The sequence below is a fragment of the Salvelinus sp. IW2-2015 genome, linkage group LG19, assembly GCF_002910315.2.
Source record: "Salvelinus sp. IW2-2015 linkage group LG19, ASM291031v2, whole genome shotgun sequence".
In the NCBI taxonomy this organism is placed as follows: Eukaryota; Metazoa; Chordata; class Actinopteri; order Salmoniformes; family Salmonidae; genus Salvelinus; species Salvelinus sp. IW2-2015.
The window spans coordinates 27,763,132-27,781,140 of record NC_036859.1 but is presented as its reverse complement, the minus strand read 5'-3'; the positions used below and the strand labels follow the sequence as shown (position 1 = coordinate 27,781,140).

Below are 18,009 nucleotides of genomic sequence, written 5' to 3'. Positions count from 1 at the left end.
AAGCAAGGTAAGACATGACTCATAATATGAAATAAAGTAAAACGTTCAGGTTTCAAATAGAGGTCGACCGATTATGATTTTTCAACGCCGATACCTATTATTGGAGGACCAAAAAAAACTGATACCGATTAATCGGCCGATTTAATAAAGAAAAAAAGATTATATATATTTTTTTAATAATAAATAAAAATAATCATATATATATATTATATATTATAATTAATACATTTAAATAAAAATATATATAATAATTTTTTTGTAATAATGACAATTACAACAATACTGAACACTTATTTTAACTTAATATAATACTTCAATAAAAATCAATTTAACCTCAAGTAAATAATGAAACATGTTCAATTTGGTTTAAATAATGCAAAAACAAAGTGTTGGAGAAGTAAAGGTGCAATATGTGCCATTTACGAAAGCTAACGTTAAGTTCCTTGCTCAGAACATGAGAACATATGAAAGCTGGTGGTTCCTTTTAACATGAGTCTTCAATATTCCCAGGTGAGAAGTTTTAGGTTATAATTATTATCGGACTATTTCTCTCTATACCATTTGTATTTCATATACCTTTGACTATTGGATGTTCTTATAGGCACTTTAGTATTGCCAGTGTAACAGTATAGCTTCCGTCCTCTCCTCGCCCTACCTGGGCTCGAACCAGGAACACATCGACCCTCGAAGCAGCGTTAACCATGCAGAGCAAGGGGAACAACCACTCCAAGTCTCAGGGCGAGTGACGTTTGAAACGCTATTAGCGCGCACCCGCTAACTAGCTAGACATTTCACATCGGTTACACCAGCCTAATCTCGGGAGTTGATATGCTTGAAGTCATAAACAGCTCAATGCTTGAAGCATTGCGAAGAGCTGCTGCAAAACGCACGAAAGTGCTGTTTGAATGAATGCTTACGAGCCTACTGCTGCCTACCACGCTCAGTCAGACTGCTCTATCAAATCATAGACTTAATTATAACATAATAACACACAGAAATACGAATCTTAGGTCATTAATATGGTCGAATCCGGAAACTATCATCTCGAAAACAAAATGTTTATTCTTTCAGTAAAATACGGAACGGTTACGTATTTTATCTAACGGGTGTCATCCATAAGTCTAAATATTCCTGTTACATTGCACAACCTTCAATGTTATGTCATAATTATGTAAGATTCTGGCAAATTAGTTCGCAACGAGCCAGGCGGCCCAAACTGTTGCATATACCCTGACTCTGCATGCAATGAACGCAAGAGAAGTGACACAATTTCACCTGGTTAATATTGCCTGCTAACCTGGATTTCTTTTAGCTAAATATGCAGGTTTAAAAATATATACTTCTGTGTATTGATTTTAAGAAAGGCATTGATGTTTATGGTTAGGTACAGTCGTGCAACGATTGTGCTTTTTTCGCAAATGCGCTTGTTTAAATCATCCCGTTTGGCGAAGTTGGCTGTCTTTGTTAGGAAGAAATAGTCTTCACACAGTTCGCAACGAGCCAGGCGGCCCAAACTGCTGCATATACCCTGACTCTGTTGCAAGAGAAGTGACACCATTTCCCTAGTTAAAGAAATTCATGTTAGCAGGCAATATTAACTAAATATGCAGGTTTAAAAATATGTACTTGTCTATTGTTAAGAAAGGCATTGATGTTTATGGTTAGGTACACGTTGGAGCAACAACAGTCCTTTTTCGCGAATGCGCACAGCATCGATTATATGCAACGCAGGACACGCTAGCTAAACTAGTAATATCATCAGCCATGGTTAGTTAACTAGTGATTATGAATGATTGTTTTTTATAAGATACGTTTTTAATGCTAGCTAGCAACTTACCTTGGCTTCTTACTGCATTCGCGTAACAGGCAGGCTCCTCGTGAGTGCAATGTAAAGCAGGTGGTTAAAGCGTTGGACTAGTTTACTGTAAGGTTACAAGATTGAATCCCCGAGCTGACAAGGTAAATTTTGTCGCTTAACGCTGCTTCGAGGGTCGATGTGTTCCTGGTTCGAGCCCAGGTAGGGGCGAGGAGAGGGACGGAAGCTATACTGTTACACTGGCAATACTAAAGTGCCTATAAGAACATCCAATAGTCAAAGGTATATGAAATACAAATGGTATAGAGAGAAATAGTCCGATAATAATTATAACCTAAAACTTCTCACCTGGGAATATTGAAGACTCATGTTAAAAGGAACCACCAGCTTTCATATGTTCTCATGTTCTGAGCAAGGAACTTAAACGTTAGCTTTCGTAAATGGCACATATTGCACCTTTACTTCTCCAACACTTTGTTTTTGCATTATTTAAACCAAATTGAACATGTTTCATTATTTACTTGAGGTTAAATTGATTTTTATTGAAGTATTATATTAAGTTAAAATAAGTGTTCAGTATTGTTGTAATTGTCATTATTACAAAAAAATTATTATATATATTTTTTATTTAAATGTATTAATATATATATATATATATATATATATGATTATTTTTATTTTATTATTAAAAAAATATATATAATCTTTTTTTCTTTATTAAATCGGCCGATTAATCGGTATCAGTTTTTTTTGGTCCTCCAATAATAGGTATCGGCGTTGAAAAATCATAATCGGTCGACCTCTATTTGAAACCTGAACGTTTTACTTTATTTCATATTATGAGTCATGTCTTACCTTGCTTCAAAGTACCCTAGCCGAAATCCAGCCATAGAAACGTAAAAAGACTTCCTCATGACATCAAACCAGCATTTCTCTGCTGTTCTATTGGTTTTACATCAACTTTTGTTGTCCAGAAGCCAAAGTCACWATCCTAGTCAYATTAGCAACCCATCCTAGTRGTTATTAGATTCCCCCTCTTTCTAACAGACATTTTCATTATGGAACCGCTCTCATTATGTGTACTGTTTAGAACAGTGTTTTCCTGTAAAATGCATTTTNTTAGATTCCCCCTCTTTCTAACAGACATTTTCATTATGGAACCGCTCTCATTATGTGTACTGTTTAGAACAGTGTTTTCCTGTAAAATGCATTTTGGTAAATGTAAAAATACGTTTTATTTGCTGCTTCATTACAAGAGTTGAATGTTCAATAATAGACTATAGCCTTGATATTGTTGCATGTCTCCATTAACTACTTCGTGAAAAATGTCCGGTCCTTGTATGCATGCACAGTACAGTATTTTCTGTTGGTCACATCATTTTACTGTTTGGAAAGAATGTAACCGTTTGTTGACTGGTTAATGAGGGTCAGTTAGTATGCAACAAAAAATATTTCAAAATAGAAAACTTCTCACAATGACAAAGCTGAGGTTATTTGAGAAGAGGGTGAAACATGTGAACAGCGAACTGACACAAATGCTGTTGTGTAGGGCTCTGTCATTCTTCTCTTTACAAGGCAAGCAACATGTCCATAGTGACACAAAATGGTGATACACATCCTGAACAAAACGTCAATAGCATGTACTGTATGTTGAAAAGAAAACCTATTTTCCCCAGGTGTACAAGATTCCATTGACTCCAAGATTAAAAAATCTCCTTATCACTGATAAGATAGATGTACAAAAGAGTATTCCGAGAAACTCATGATTACAGTCGACCCCTGATAAGTGCACTTGAGATAAACAGTTTATACTTGGCCTAATTGGCAGAATGAACCTGTATCACTTCAACAGTACATTGACTACATTCTTTATGATTGAACTGCATGCAGTAGTTGATAACTTAACTGGTGAGAACTGTCCCACACTGCTGCATGTATCAGGAGTCGACTGTATCGTGTGTTCAGGTAAATAATCATATCTGTTCAATGTGCAACAGGGCAAGTATCTTACCGTGTCCCAGATCTGCAGCTTGATCTGTTTACCATCTATGGTGATCATCCGCGCCCCAAACTCCACACCTGGGAAAGACACACCCACCACAAGCACACAGTCAGTCTACAACTCACTTGCATGAAAAMACTAACACCAAGATTCAATGGAAATCATGCATGGTTAGTACTATATGGGATCCTTGGGACGTCCCTACCCTAAACATTTTAAATGTCAAATTCAATGACCTGGTCAGGTCATGTGGTATGGTAAAAACCTTGGCGCTAATCATGAGGTGTAATCCTAAACCCGAAACTAACTTTAACGACTAGCCTTATTAACCATAACCCACTAGCCCTAACCACCTAGACCATGGTTGCCCTAGCACTAGATTGATGATTAGTTGGTTATTTGAATCAGCTGTGTAGTGCTAGGGCAGAGGCAGGATACATTTCAATCACAGTCGTTGTTAAACGTTATAATGAATATAGAGGAGTCTTACCGATAGTGAGGTCGTGCACCGGCTGAAACCGCTTGTCTGTGAACTGTAATAATAGGCATGATTTCCCCACACCTGTAAAACAAACATGCACAGTTAAACAGAGGCACACACAGGAACAAATAGGCACTCTGTCTGCATAAGTAACATAATTTAGCCAGTCACACACACGTTGGAAAACCAACAACACATCTGGTCGCACACACACATTAAACAAGTTGAATCCCAGTCTTTGATATGATGTGTCAGAACAAAAAATTACATAAGGAGGGTAATTTAATGAGATAAAAATGTCAGACTGTATCAGGCCCTACAGCCCTCTGACTACACCCACACAATGGTAAAGAAGCTCATAGTCAGCCCTGCTGAAGCCAAGAGGCTTGTCAAACAAGTAGAATTCTGGTTGTCATTTTTTCTGGAGTATGTAGAGGATGCATTAAAACACATTCAGGGTCAGATATTGTTTTATTCCCTCAATGGTTCAGAGTGAGATAGTGTTATCCGGTCCTAGATCAGTGGTTAAGAAGAGCCATTTCGTCCTCAAGCTTGTTTCTTTAGGAGGACCTGTGTTCGAGGCACTGTCAACATGATGATGAAGCTCCTGATAGGGATGGACATTTTATCAAAAATGTCAACACACAAATGTCATGACTCATGAGGTTGTTTGGTGTGATGAAACAAAGAKATTCCTAGGTAGCACTGACCATAATGAATGCAATAATTAGCCTAATGATGGGCGGCTAACTCCATTTATTACAAAGTAGACCTAAATATAATGTGTGGCGTGCGCCTGTGTGAGAAAAAAATTACGTAAAACGTGACAGTGAAACACACTGCCATATCGTGGAGGGACCTGTGAAAACATGTGTCCCGCACTGTATGGTTATAATGCAAACAGGTGAAACCTTTTGGACACCAGAGAAGGCTATCATTAGTGTTTCTATGGGTTACCACCACTGTTGCTAGGCAGGGGAGTCAGGGTGATAGAAGACATCATGAGAAGGATGTAACAAAACAAAGCTATGTCACCCTTTTAACTGTGTACCTGCTAGCCAATCAGCCTCTAGCGCTGAATAGATAGTCCATCTGGTTCTTTAGTGGTCAGGTCATTATCTTAAAGCAACAGTAATTAGACAGGGGTGCCAAATCAAAGACTAGCCTAATTACACCCCCCCATCACTAATTGTGCATTTGATTGGGCAGGAAGAGATGTACAACTGGATTTAGATTCAGGTGAAAACGAAGGTTTATGGTATGGAGGCTGAGAAATAATGCATCCTTTTGGATAGGGGTTTCTCAACTATYACCTCATCTAGCCAAGTTACCAACCACATAGCATAGACTATATCTAACTGCTTGAACAGCTGGGATAGCCATACCTACACAGCAAAGACATGTAGAACGTGAGTGAGTAATGTGAAAACACTGAATGATCAACAACTTGGGTTGCAGGGGGTCACATGATGGCCCCCAGTGAAGCCAGGGCGATGACAGGTCTGCAGTGTTGCAACTAGGGCTGTGACGATACCAGTATAGCAACAACAAAAAAATCCATGGCAGAAATTAAAACAAAGCAGACCAAACTCTTTGGTCCTTTAAAAACCTATTGTATGTAAAATAGTGTGCTATAGTTTAGAAAATAAATAAATGTGACTCTAGATGACAACATGATGTTTGTTTCCACATTAGGGCTGTTTTTCTTGAAGTGTAAACCCTTCGTGTTTTCTTTCCTAGCCACAATACTAACGAGTATCGCAATACTGGTATCATCCTGACCCTACTAATTATACAAATAAAACAAGGGGGGAAACTCTGCTGGATGTAGCCTGGTGAAAAAAATGCACTGACAGATTTGTACTCCCAAATGCTGACCACTGTTTTGGGTTGGAAATGATGTCTCCAGTTTGAAACAAGCATCATATGATATGCGGTCCTGTAAGCAAATAGTCTGGTTCAAGTAAAATTCTGCCCTTTCATCTCAGAGAAATGCAGGGGAGCATGCTGCTTAATCTGTTATTGGCCTTCCTGTAAACAGGGTACACTTCCCTTCACTGATACTTTCAAACAGAGTAAACCACAGTAAATTGTTACTTTTAAAAAGGCAGCATGTACAAGCCTTGAATGTACAAGCCTTATTGATCAATTAATAAACTAAAGTCATGGAAGTCTTAGCATCACAACATTCCCCCTGTGGACTTGAGATGCCAACCAGGTACATGTGTTTATTTCTCAGCATCAAACACTGTCAATCTGTAGTCAAAGAGATAGGTAATCTCAGTATCCCTCGTTTTCCCTGGGTAAAATGCATAGCAAGCGGTGCTGCTGTTAGGCTATTTCAACAAGGATCCGGCTTGAGCAATAGATGTATAACAGATCTAATCAAATAAGATGATGCACATAGTTGTACTGTTCTTGATAAACAAGTACCTACGTCGCCTGCTTCTAATGCAACCTGCAATAAATTATCTGGACAAAAATGTAGGTTGGCTTTGGCAGCATCCACAATATTTGGGAAACCTACTACCGGTAAATCCACCTCGTCTAGGTAAACAAACGACAGTGAACTGCTTAACTTCATTAACATAACACCCGTGTAAAAGTACATTATGTCGGGTTAACAACACGAGCATAAACGCCTAGACAGCTAAACTAGAAYGCTGCCGTAGTAGGCAACCGTACAAAAAAAGTATGTAAAACGCCCATTTCGAGGGAGTGTGGCCTAGCAATACAACCGCGCAAAAGAAAGACAGCTCAAAACCTTGGCTTGACTCTGTCCAAGTGACTGACATAGTCAGTGCAAACGCCCATGTTGTAGAGAAGCTGTCAAACTAGCTGTTGTTTATGTCGCTGTAAATAATTACTTTACCAACGTTAGCCTATTAGCTAGCAATGTAACGTTAGGTAGCAAAGATAGCTTAGCACCCCCACCCTCAGTGCAAAACAGAAGGACAATAGGCAGTCGGCTTGTTGGATCTGTTGCTAAACTAACACGCTACTAGTTGACCACAACATTATGCGATGTAAGGTGGGAATTTTAGGGGGGATTATTTCACGTTAATGACAAGCTATTATCGACGTTTGCAAGCGAGAAATCTGTCAGTCATCCCACCTCTTGCGTCTCCGCTTTTACCACGTCATATTGGACTCTCCAACACTGCGGAAATAAAAGATAGCTGCTTGCTAACTATCGTTAGCAATTTTTGCTGCCATTGACTAGTGCTTGCTTACCTGTGTCTCCGATAATGATGTATTTGAAAAGGTATGCATATGCCATGGCCACTGGGTCCTGTGTCAACCTTCCTCTGCCGTTGTTTTGTGTAATTGAAACCGTATGAAAATGGTCTATGTAAACGTCTCGGTAATCGTTAAAGCTTCGCCTTTCTAGCCTCCTTTCTCTCTTCGAAGGGAAGGAACAATAAACACCTCCAAGCTTCGGCTGAAAACGTCATACGTTCCGCCCTCGCCACGCAAGCTAAAAGCAATTATTCACCCCAGTTGCCACTGGTAGTAGGCTATTAATTTATATTATGTCACTTAGACTCTTTAAAACAAATCTAAACCTGATTAACTAAACAATTTGCAAGACATGTAATTAGTGTGCACATGATATAGCATAGCTGTTTAGACCTGCACAATCTGATGTAGGCCGAGTAGTCCTAGTTAAAAAAGGGTCCCCTTAACGCATTCCATTCTCTCCCAAGGAGCACCTGTAAATCCATTTGTTTTCATTCTTTGATAGTTGCTTGCAGATTATTTAAAACCCCTTATGACATGTCAATATGAATTTTGTTGGGAGCAGAGAAGGGTCAGTGAAAGACACTCAAAAGGGGTGCATGATATGTCCACCAGAACTGTTGGAGAGCAGAATGACAACGAGGTAAGTATTTTCTCTTTAACAGGAAATAGTTGATTACCAATGCAATGCATATTCTGCTGTGGTGTACATGACCATGAAGATACACAAATCAGGCTACTATTCTGGAACYCACTCAGACCTGTGATACCAGAAGTGCCCCATTACTTCAATATTTTTTCTTAATTGATTTGCCATTTCTTTTAAAATGCTGAAAACTCCACTTATGTATATGGGAAAACTCATTCTGGGCAAATCGCCTGTGGAACAAGAATAACAATTATTTACATCACAGCTACTTCAGCCATATGTTATATTTCTGCAAAATAAAAGCTCTGCTATTGAAATGTATTAATTTAGGAAGGACTGTCCAGAGTTATACCTCAATAGGGTAGAGTGCATGGGGCAAGTTTCTGCCTGCCAACCTGGGAGCAATCAAATGGCACAGCCTGTCTGCCAACCTGGGAGCAATCAAATGGCACAGCCATTGGTGCCACGAGGGTGGTGTGTGGGCAAGGGAGCTGGCCAGGCCCCTGGCTTTGAGGCATTGTGACGGTCCTATTAGGGTACAGCACTGTAGGGTATCTGCTGCCCCATAGACCTGCTGTCCTTCCTAAATTACCTGAACAGGTAACCAAATGGTTACCTGGACTATTTGCATTGTGTGCCCCCCCCAACCCCTCTTTTACGCTGCTGCTACTCTCTGTTTATCTTATATGCATAGTCACTTTAACTATACATTCATGTACATACTACCTAAATTGGCCCGACCAACCAGTGCTCCCACACATTGGCTAACAGGGCAATCTGCATTGTGTCCCACCACCCGCCAACCCCTCTTTTTACGCTTCTGCTACTCTCTGTTCATCATATATGCATAGTCACTTTAACGATACCTACATGTACATACTACCTCAATAAGCCTGACTAGCAGGTGTCTGTATATAGCCTTGCTACTCTTTTTTCACATTTCTTTTTATTGTTGTTTTATTTCTTTACTTACCTACATACACACACACATACCTTATTTTTTTCTCGCACCATTGGTTAGAGCCTGTAAGTTACCATTTCACTGTAAGGTCTACACCTGTTGTATTCGGCGCACGTGACAAATTAACTTTGATTTGATTTGTAAGAGTTAAATATGTTAGCAGGAGATCACCAGAGAGAGCAATGCCTGGCTGGCACAGTATTGGAGCAATATTCAACTGCTTTCATGGAGTAAGAATTCACTCCTTTGGAAAGACTGCCAGAGTTCCCCAGATACAAGCTTGTTCTGTAAAACACATCAACATATTTTCAAAATTAGTGACATTCTCACATTGAAATTCAACAGTCATCAATTGATTTAAATTGATCTGATTAATTGGAGTGAATACCTCAGCATTGGGCTCACKTTTGTCGATCAACTCCGTATGGCCTGATCCCAGACAATCTGAGGGAGCAATGTGAATCAAGCCACAGAGAAAAAGATGAATCCACTGAAGTGTCTGTATAAAGAATAGAAATAACAGGTTCTTTATGGAGTTGTCTTTGTCATCAGGTAGATGAACCTCTTTCTTTTTGCCACCAATGACCCAGCTGAGACAGCCTCCACTGTTTGGTGATTTCTGTACTGCAGGGGTCTCAGGCTAATCTGCTTGGCCTCGGGTTGGTGGTGGTCATCATAGCAGGGTCCACAACATATCTACTTCGGATATCTGCGACAAATGGGAGAAGTCAGGAGACTCCGCTCATGTCACTACACAGAACAATTACTACTAGCTGACAGTAGGAGCATCTTGCGCTGATACTCTGTTACAGCCCAAAGTATAACAGCCTTACAACCATATGAATAGCAGCCATTCCTCCAAACAGCCAGCGTACCTGCGTAGAGGGAGGGGATCCTCCACAGGTATCATTCCTCCACCACCACCTCCCATCATCCCCATGGTAGAAAAAGAAATACCCAGATTCTGCATTCAAATCTWATTTTATTTGTCACATACGTCAAATACAACCTTRCCGTGGAATGCTTACTTACGAGCCCTTAACCAACAATGCAGTTGAAGAAATAGATTAAAACAAATATTTACTAAATAAACTAAAGTAAAAAATGTAATAAAAAGTAACACAATAAAACAGAGTCAATGTGTGGGGGTACAGGTTAGCCAAGGTAATTTGTACATGTAGGTAGGAGTAAAGTGACTATGCATAGATAATAAACAGTGAGTAGCAGCAGTGTAAAAACAAAGGGGGGGTCAATGTAAATAGTCCGGGTGGCCATTTCATTAATTGTTCACTATTCTGGGCGACTTTAACAACACCAGTCTGAGCCATGAGCTGTACAGTTACAAACAACTGTTGAAAGGCCACACAAGAAAACCAAAAACTTTAGATCACTGTTACAACACCATCAAAGGAGCATACCACGCTACCCCCGCATCCCCTTATACAGACAGAAACTGACAACCGCCAAGCCTTTTTTTTAAATGGTGAGGAAATGGACCGGTGAGGCCATAGGGAAATTTAAGGACAGCCTGGAATCCAACGATTGGGATATTTTCAAAAATGAAAATACCACAATTCACGACTTTTGACAGGGTCACATCTTACATCAGTATCTGTGAGGAAAACTGCATTCCAACCAGCACTTTTGACACATTCAGCAWAGACAAACCCTGATTCAATGCAGAGCTGAAAGGTCTATGCTCTGCCAAAGAAGGCACATAGGAGTGGCATTAGGAGTGGTAATATGGACCATTACAGATTGGCAAAGCAGCAACCGAATTGACAATGGACATTACAAGGAGAGGCTAGAACAACAACTCTCCACCTATGAATAAACAGGTACAAATTATTTTGGTTTAGGCATATGCTCTGGGGTCCTATTGTCACGCCCTGACCATAGTTTGCTTTGTATGTTTCTATGTTTTTTTTGGTCAGGGTGTGATCTGAGTGGGCATTCTATGTTGTATGTCTAGTTTGTCTATTTCTATGTGTTTGGCCTGATATGGTTCTCAATCAGAGGCAGGTGTTAGTCGTTGTCTCTGATTGGGAACCATATTTAGGTAGTCTGTTTTGTATTGTGGGTGATTGTTCCTGTTTCTGTGTCTTTTTGTATGTCACCATACGGGACTGTTGCGTTTTTGTCCGTTTATTGTTTTGTTCTTTGTTTTCAAGTTTTCTAATTAAAATGGATAATCATCACGCTGCATTTTGGTCCTCCGATCCTTCTTACTACTCCTCCTCAGATGAGGAGGACGACGATCGTGACACCTATAATCTAATAACGTCAAGACTGGACACTAGATCATAAATTATTTGTTGTATTTCTGTTATGTTTTAGCCTACTTTTCATTATTTCTGTGATTCTTTTTTTTTCTCCCATTATACTGTAACATGGTTGACCTTGACCTTGACAAAGCCCTTGGCACTATTTTTCTTGCGTGCTGTTGTGCAACCCAGTGCAGGCCAGGTTAGGTTGATTAATACCAGGTGTGATGAGATCTGGGTGCGGCCACCCAGAGGAAGGAGCAGGTGAGAGGGAATAAGAAATTGATTTTGGTGATTTGAGATCTAAGTTTGACTCAGTTTTTGAAGAATAATGTATAGTTTGATGCCCAATACTAAACTGTTACGAGGTGTTTTGCTAATTTCCACATTTGCCAGCTCAACATGGATTGATAGAACCTGTGCATAGTGTTAGGCAGAGCTCCCTATGATCTTGTTTAAACCTGGTAGTATGTCAGCGTTCCATAGCCTATAGCCTATAGGCCAAAAAAGAGATTTGCTAATCTCAATATGATTGAGGTGGCAGGTAGCCTAGTGGTTAGAGCRTTGGGCCAGTAACCGAAAGGTTGCTAGATCAAATCCCCGAGCTGACAAGGTCAAAATCTGTCGTTCTTCCCTGAACAAGGCCGTCATTGTAAAARAAAAAGTGTKCTTAACTGGCTTGCCTACTTAAATAAAAATTATCTCATTATTTGATAAATAGGCCTACAAATAAATAGGCTTAAAACAAATAATGTAGGTTGTGATGTTTTACTTCTCATATTAAAATAAAACCTCAAGATGCGCTTTTCACGGCCTGCCACCTGCCCCGTATCAAGTGTCTGGCCTAGGCAACAAACATGAGCTGGTAGATTCCCATGCTGGAGAGGGGGAAATTTGTTTTAAAACATTTAATTTCCAAGAGAATGTAAGTGTCATGATCTTACGGGGAATATATTCAAATTAGTGGATTCAGCTATTTCAGCCACACCCATTGCTGAGAGGTGTAGAAAATCKAGCACTCAGCCATGCAATCTCCATAGATTAACATTGGCAGTAGAATGACCTTATTGAAAAGCTCAGTGACTTTCAACGTGGCACCGTCATAGGATGCCACATTTCCAACAAGTCAGTTCATCAAATGTCTGCCCTGCTAGAGCTGCCCTGGTCAACTGTAASTGCTGTTATTGTGAAGYGGAAACGTCTAGGACCAGCAACAGCTCAGCCGCGAAGTGGTAAGCCACACAAGCTCACAGAACGGGACCTTTGAGTGCTGAAGTGCATCGCGTGTAAAAATTGGCTGTCCTCACTACTGAGTTCCAAACTGCCTCTGGAAGCAATGTCAGCACAATAACTGTTTGTCGGGAGCTTCATGAAATGGGTTTCCATATCTGAGCAGCCGCATGCAAGCCTAAGATCACCATGCACCATGCCAAGCGTCGGCTGGAGTGGTGTAAAGCTCCATTGAACTCTGGAGCAGTGGAAACGGGTTCTCTGGATTGATGGATCACGCTTCACCATCTGGCAGTCCGTCGGACGAATCTGGGTTTGGTGGATACAAGKAGAACACTACCTGCCCCAATACATAGTGCCAGCTGTAAAGTTTGGTGGAGGAGAAATAATGGTCTGGTGCTGTTTTTCATGATTCGGGCTAGGCCCCTTAATTGGAACTAAGGGAAATCTTAACGCTACAGCATACAATGACATTCTATCAATCAATCAATCAAATGTATTTATAAAGCCCTTTTTACATCAGCCGATGTCACAAAGTGCTATACAGAAACCCAGCCTAAAACCCCAAACAGCAAGCAATGCAGGTGTAGAAGCACAGTGGCTAGGAAAAACTCCCTAGAAAGGCAGGAACCTAGGAAGAAACCTAGAGAGGAACCAGGCTAGGAGGGGTGGCCAGTCCTTTTCTGGCTGTGCCGGGTGGAGATTATAACAGAACATAGCCAAGATGTTCAAATGTTCATAGATGACCAGCAGGGTCAAATAATAATAATCACAGTGGTTGTAGAAGGTGCAACAGGTCAGCACCTCAGGAGTAAATGTCAGTTGGCTTTTCATAGCCGACCATTCAGAGTTAGAGACAGCAGGTGCGTCAGAGAGAGAGAGTCGAAACAGCAGGTCCGGGACAAGGTTCCATAGCCACAGGTCAGGGTTCCATAGCCGCAGGCAGAACAGTTAAAACTGGAGCAGCAGCACAACCAGGTGGACTGGGGACAGCAAGGAGTTATCATGCCAGGTAGTCTTGAGGCAGACCTCAGGTCCTCAGAGAGAAAGAGAGAGAGTTAGAGGGAGCATACTTAATTTCACACAGGACACTGGATAAGACAGGAGAAATACTCCAGATATAACAGACTGATCCTAGCCCCCCGACACATAAACTATTGCACCATAAATACTGGAGGCTGAGACAGGAGGGGTCGGGAGACACTGTKGCCCCGTCCAACGATACCCCCAGTCAGGGCCAACCAGGCAGGATATAACCCCACTTACTTTGCCAAAACACAGCCCCCACACCACGAGAGATATCTTCAACCCACCAACTTACTACCCTAAGACAAGGCCGAGTATAGCCCACGAAGATCTCCCCCACTGCACAAACCCAATGGGGGCGCCAACCCGGACAGGAAGATCACGTCAGTGACTCTATCCACTCAAGTGACACACCCCTCCTAGGGACGGCATGGAAGAGCACCAGTAAGCCAGCGACTTAGCCCCCGTAATAGGGTTAGAGGCAGAGMATCCCAGTGGAGAGAGGGGAACCGGCCAGGCAGAGACAGCAAGGGCCGTTCGTGGCTCCAGTGCCTTTCCGTTCACCTTCACACCCCTGGGCCAGACTACACTCAATCATAGGACCTACTGAAGAGATGAGTCTTCAATAAAGACTTAAAGGTTGAGACTGAGTCTGCATCTCTCATATGGATAGGCAGACCATTCCATAAAAATGGAGCTCTATAGGAGAAAGTATTGCCTCCAGCTGTTTGCTTAGAAATTCTAGGGACAATAAGGAGGCCTGCGTCTTGTGACCATTGCGTACRTGTAGGTATGTACGGCAGGACCAAATCGGAAAGATAGGTAGGAGCAAGCCCATGAAATGCTTTGTAGGTTAGCAGTAAAACCTTGAAATCAGCCCTAGCCTTAACAGGAAGCCAGTGTAGAGAGGCTAGCACTGGAGTAATATGATCACATTTTTTGGTTCTAGTCAAGATTCTAGCAGCTGTGTTTAGCACTAACTGAAGTTTATTTMGTGCTTTATCCGGGTAGCCGGAATGTAGAGCATTGCAGTAGTCTAACCTAGAAGTGACAAAAGCATGGATWMATTGGATGCATCGTTTTTGGACAGAAAGTTTCAGATWTTTGCAATGTTACGTAGATGGAAAAAAGATCTCCTTGAAACAGTCTTGATATGTTCGTCAAAAGAGAGATTAGGGTCCAGAGTAATGCTGAGGTCCTTCAGTTTTATTTGAGACAACAGTACAACCATCAAGATTAATTGTCAGATCCAACAGAAGATCTCTTTGTTTCTTGGGATCTAGAACTAGCATCTCTGTTTTGTTCGAGTTTAAAAGTAAAACATTTTTCGCCATCCACTTCCTTATGTCTGAAACACAGGCTTCCAGGGAGGGCAATTTTGGGGCTTCACCATGTTTCATCGAAATGTACAGCTGTGTATCGTCTGCATAGCAGTGAAAGTTAGCATTATGTTTCCGAATGACATCACTAAGAGGTCAAATATATAGTGAAAACAATAGTGGTCCTAAAACAGAACCTAGACCATTCTGTGCTTCCGACTTTGTGGCAACAGTTTGGAGAAGGCCCTTTCCTGTTTCAGCATGAAAATGCCCCTATGCACAAAGCGAGGTCCATTCAGAAATGGTTTGTCGAGATTGGTGTGGAAGAACTTGACTGGCCTGCACAAAGCCCTGACCTCAACCCCATCGAACRCCTTTGGGATGAATTGAAACGCCGACTACGAGACAGGCCTAATCGCCCAACACCAGTGCCCGACCTCACTGATGCTCTTGTGGCTGAATGGAAGCAAGTCCCCGCAGCAATGTTCCAACATCTAGTGAAAAGCCTTCCATGAAGAGTGGAGGCTGTTATAGCAGCAAAGGGGGGACCAACTCCATATTAATGCCCATAATTTTGGAATGAGATGTTTGACGAGCAATATACTTTTGGTCATGTAGTGTACTTATTCTACTCTATTTGAGACTCTTCTGACACTACATTAGAGATGGTACTCTGCATCTCAAACTGCCCCGTCGTGTTGTTCAGCTACCCCTGTGTGTGGTTCATTGACTGCTTTACATTGTTCAGCAGGACCAAAATGTCACCCCTAGAGGAAATCAGGAGGTCAACCGATTGAGATAAAGAGAGAGGCTTCACACCCATTGGACCATCTTTGTTTCTTTCTCACTTAACACCAATCTTATTAAGAAGAAAGCACCATTGTGCAGATGTTAAGTGCTATTTAGAAAAGCCTTACCTTGACAGACGCCTTTGGACTGATGGGATGTCTTGCTCACTGATGGAAAAATGTGATTCAGATAAGAGGACAAAACCGGAAATTTGAATATTTTTAGTGGCATATCCAGAGACCAAAAACCTGATTGTAAATCATTAATTTTTTATGATATACCACCCAGGAGGGCGGGGTGCTGCTAGTAATTGTTAAAAGAATAACACCAGCCTGTACTGTCTCATCCTCCAGGCCCAATGCTGTGTATCAATCTATTGTGGACCCAGCCAGGATGCTAGCTTCTGGCTTCATTCATCTAGAAAGCTAACCATGGACACCTCTCCAATGAGTACTCAGACACCAGATTCTTGACTTTCTTTTATACATCTCATACCTAGAAGCACTCCCTTAAGTAGAATTGTTAATGTTCTTTCTCTGGAATTGCTAACAAAATGTTGACTTGACTAAGGATTCTTCACAATATGTGCAAAACGGGGACAATATATGCTAAAAATAACAGGGGCCAATATTTTCACGGCGCTAAGCAATTACCCTTCTGATGGGTCTAATGCTTGTATAACTTTATCTAAAAGTGAGAGTGAACCCCAGAGTATCCCTCAGTTTTATGACATATTATTGAGTCATAATCACGACTGCTTAACTAGTGAATCTCGAGGTCATAGTGATATTCACCAATGTCATAGTAACCACTAACCAGACAAACTGTTATTACTAACTATGTTATGATTGTGATGTAATCAATCAATATGTATGTAATCCATTATTGCATAGTATTTTCTGACTGTCTATATGGAAGAAATGTGGTCATAATTATGACAAACAATTCCAACCTTTTTCCAACAATAGTCTTATAGGCCAATATCTTATTCAATAATTTTCTCATACTGTGGCGTATATACCAAACTAATAACAAAATGCCAAGTACCCTACCCAATCAACATAATAATTTCAAACGCCTGCCTCCTACAAACCAAATGCCCACCAAGTTTTTAGGATGATCACATCATAATTAAGGAAAGTCATGGGTTTCACCCTTGGCGATAGAACATTTTAATGCGGCGGAAGGTAGCCTAGCGGTTGAGCATATGGTTAAGAGCGTTGGGCCAGGAACTGAAAGGTCGCTGGTTCGAATACCGGAGCCGACTAGGTGAAAAATCTGTCGATGTGCCCTTGAGCAAAGCACGGTACACTTTACTTGACACCCAGCGTTATGTCACGGTCGTAGCCATGTCATAACCTGTCATAATATGGTCATAAAACTGCCATGACTCATATATTTACACTTGTTGTGTCATATATTGCACTATTTTATGACACCTAGTAGTTTTTTGGGGTATCTGTACTTTACTCTTTGTATTTTTGACAACTTCTACTTTTACTTYACAACATTCCTAAAGAAAATAATGTACTTTTTACTCCATACATTCTCCCTGACACCAAAAAGTACTCGTTAGATTTTGAATGCTAAGCAGGACAGGAAAATGGTCCAATTCACGCACTTACAGTATCAAGAAAACATCTATGGTCATCCCTATTGCCTCTGATCTGGTAGACTCACTAAACACAAATGCTTCGTTTGTAAATTATGTCTGAGTGTGCCCCTGGCTATCCGTAAAAAAAGAAAAGAAAATAGTGCYGCCTGGTTTGCTTAATATAAGGAATTTGAAATGATTTATACTTTAACTTTTGATACTTAAGTATATTTTAGCAATTACATTTACTTTTGATACTTAAGTATATTTAAAACCAAATGCTTTTAAACTTTTACTCAAGTAGTATTTTACTGGGTGACTTTCACTTTTACTTGAGTCATTTTCTTTTAAGATTTACTTTTACTCAAGTATGACAATTGTGTACTTTTTCCACTACTGCATATAAGCCATATAGCACGTATAGATCTAGTACATATGTCAGTCATCAGTCAAAAAGAGGGTGTCTTGTCCTGCTCCTGAAATTAGCTTCTGCATTCCTCTCAGTCATCAGCAACAGAGCATTGGGRTAGGTGCATGTCTGACATCAATGTGGGCACAATTACAATAATCATTTAATATAGTCAATTTTAGAAAATGACAATGAAAATGAAAATKATAACATAAGCATACTGTTGACA

General features: G+C 40.7%; 1 protein-coding gene across 1 annotated transcript in view; it reads right to left on the bottom strand.

Annotated features, from left to right (window-relative positions):
• Window positions 1-7,744, bottom strand: part of LOC111979157 (ras-related protein Rab-2A) — a 22,771-nt gene extending 15,027 nt beyond the window's left edge. The window contains exons 1-3 of the mRNA XM_024009494.2: window positions 7,534-7,744; window positions 4,309-4,380; window positions 3,828-3,895 (exon numbers count right to left, since the gene is read on the bottom strand). Coding sequence (XP_023865262.1) covers window positions 3,828-3,895; window positions 4,309-4,380; window positions 7,534-7,579 — 186 coding nt within the window. The 5' untranslated portion in view covers window positions 7,580-7,744. The remainder of the gene's footprint in view (window positions 1-3,827; window positions 3,896-4,308; window positions 4,381-7,533) is intronic.
• Window positions 7,745-18,009: the final 10,265 nt, after the last annotated feature.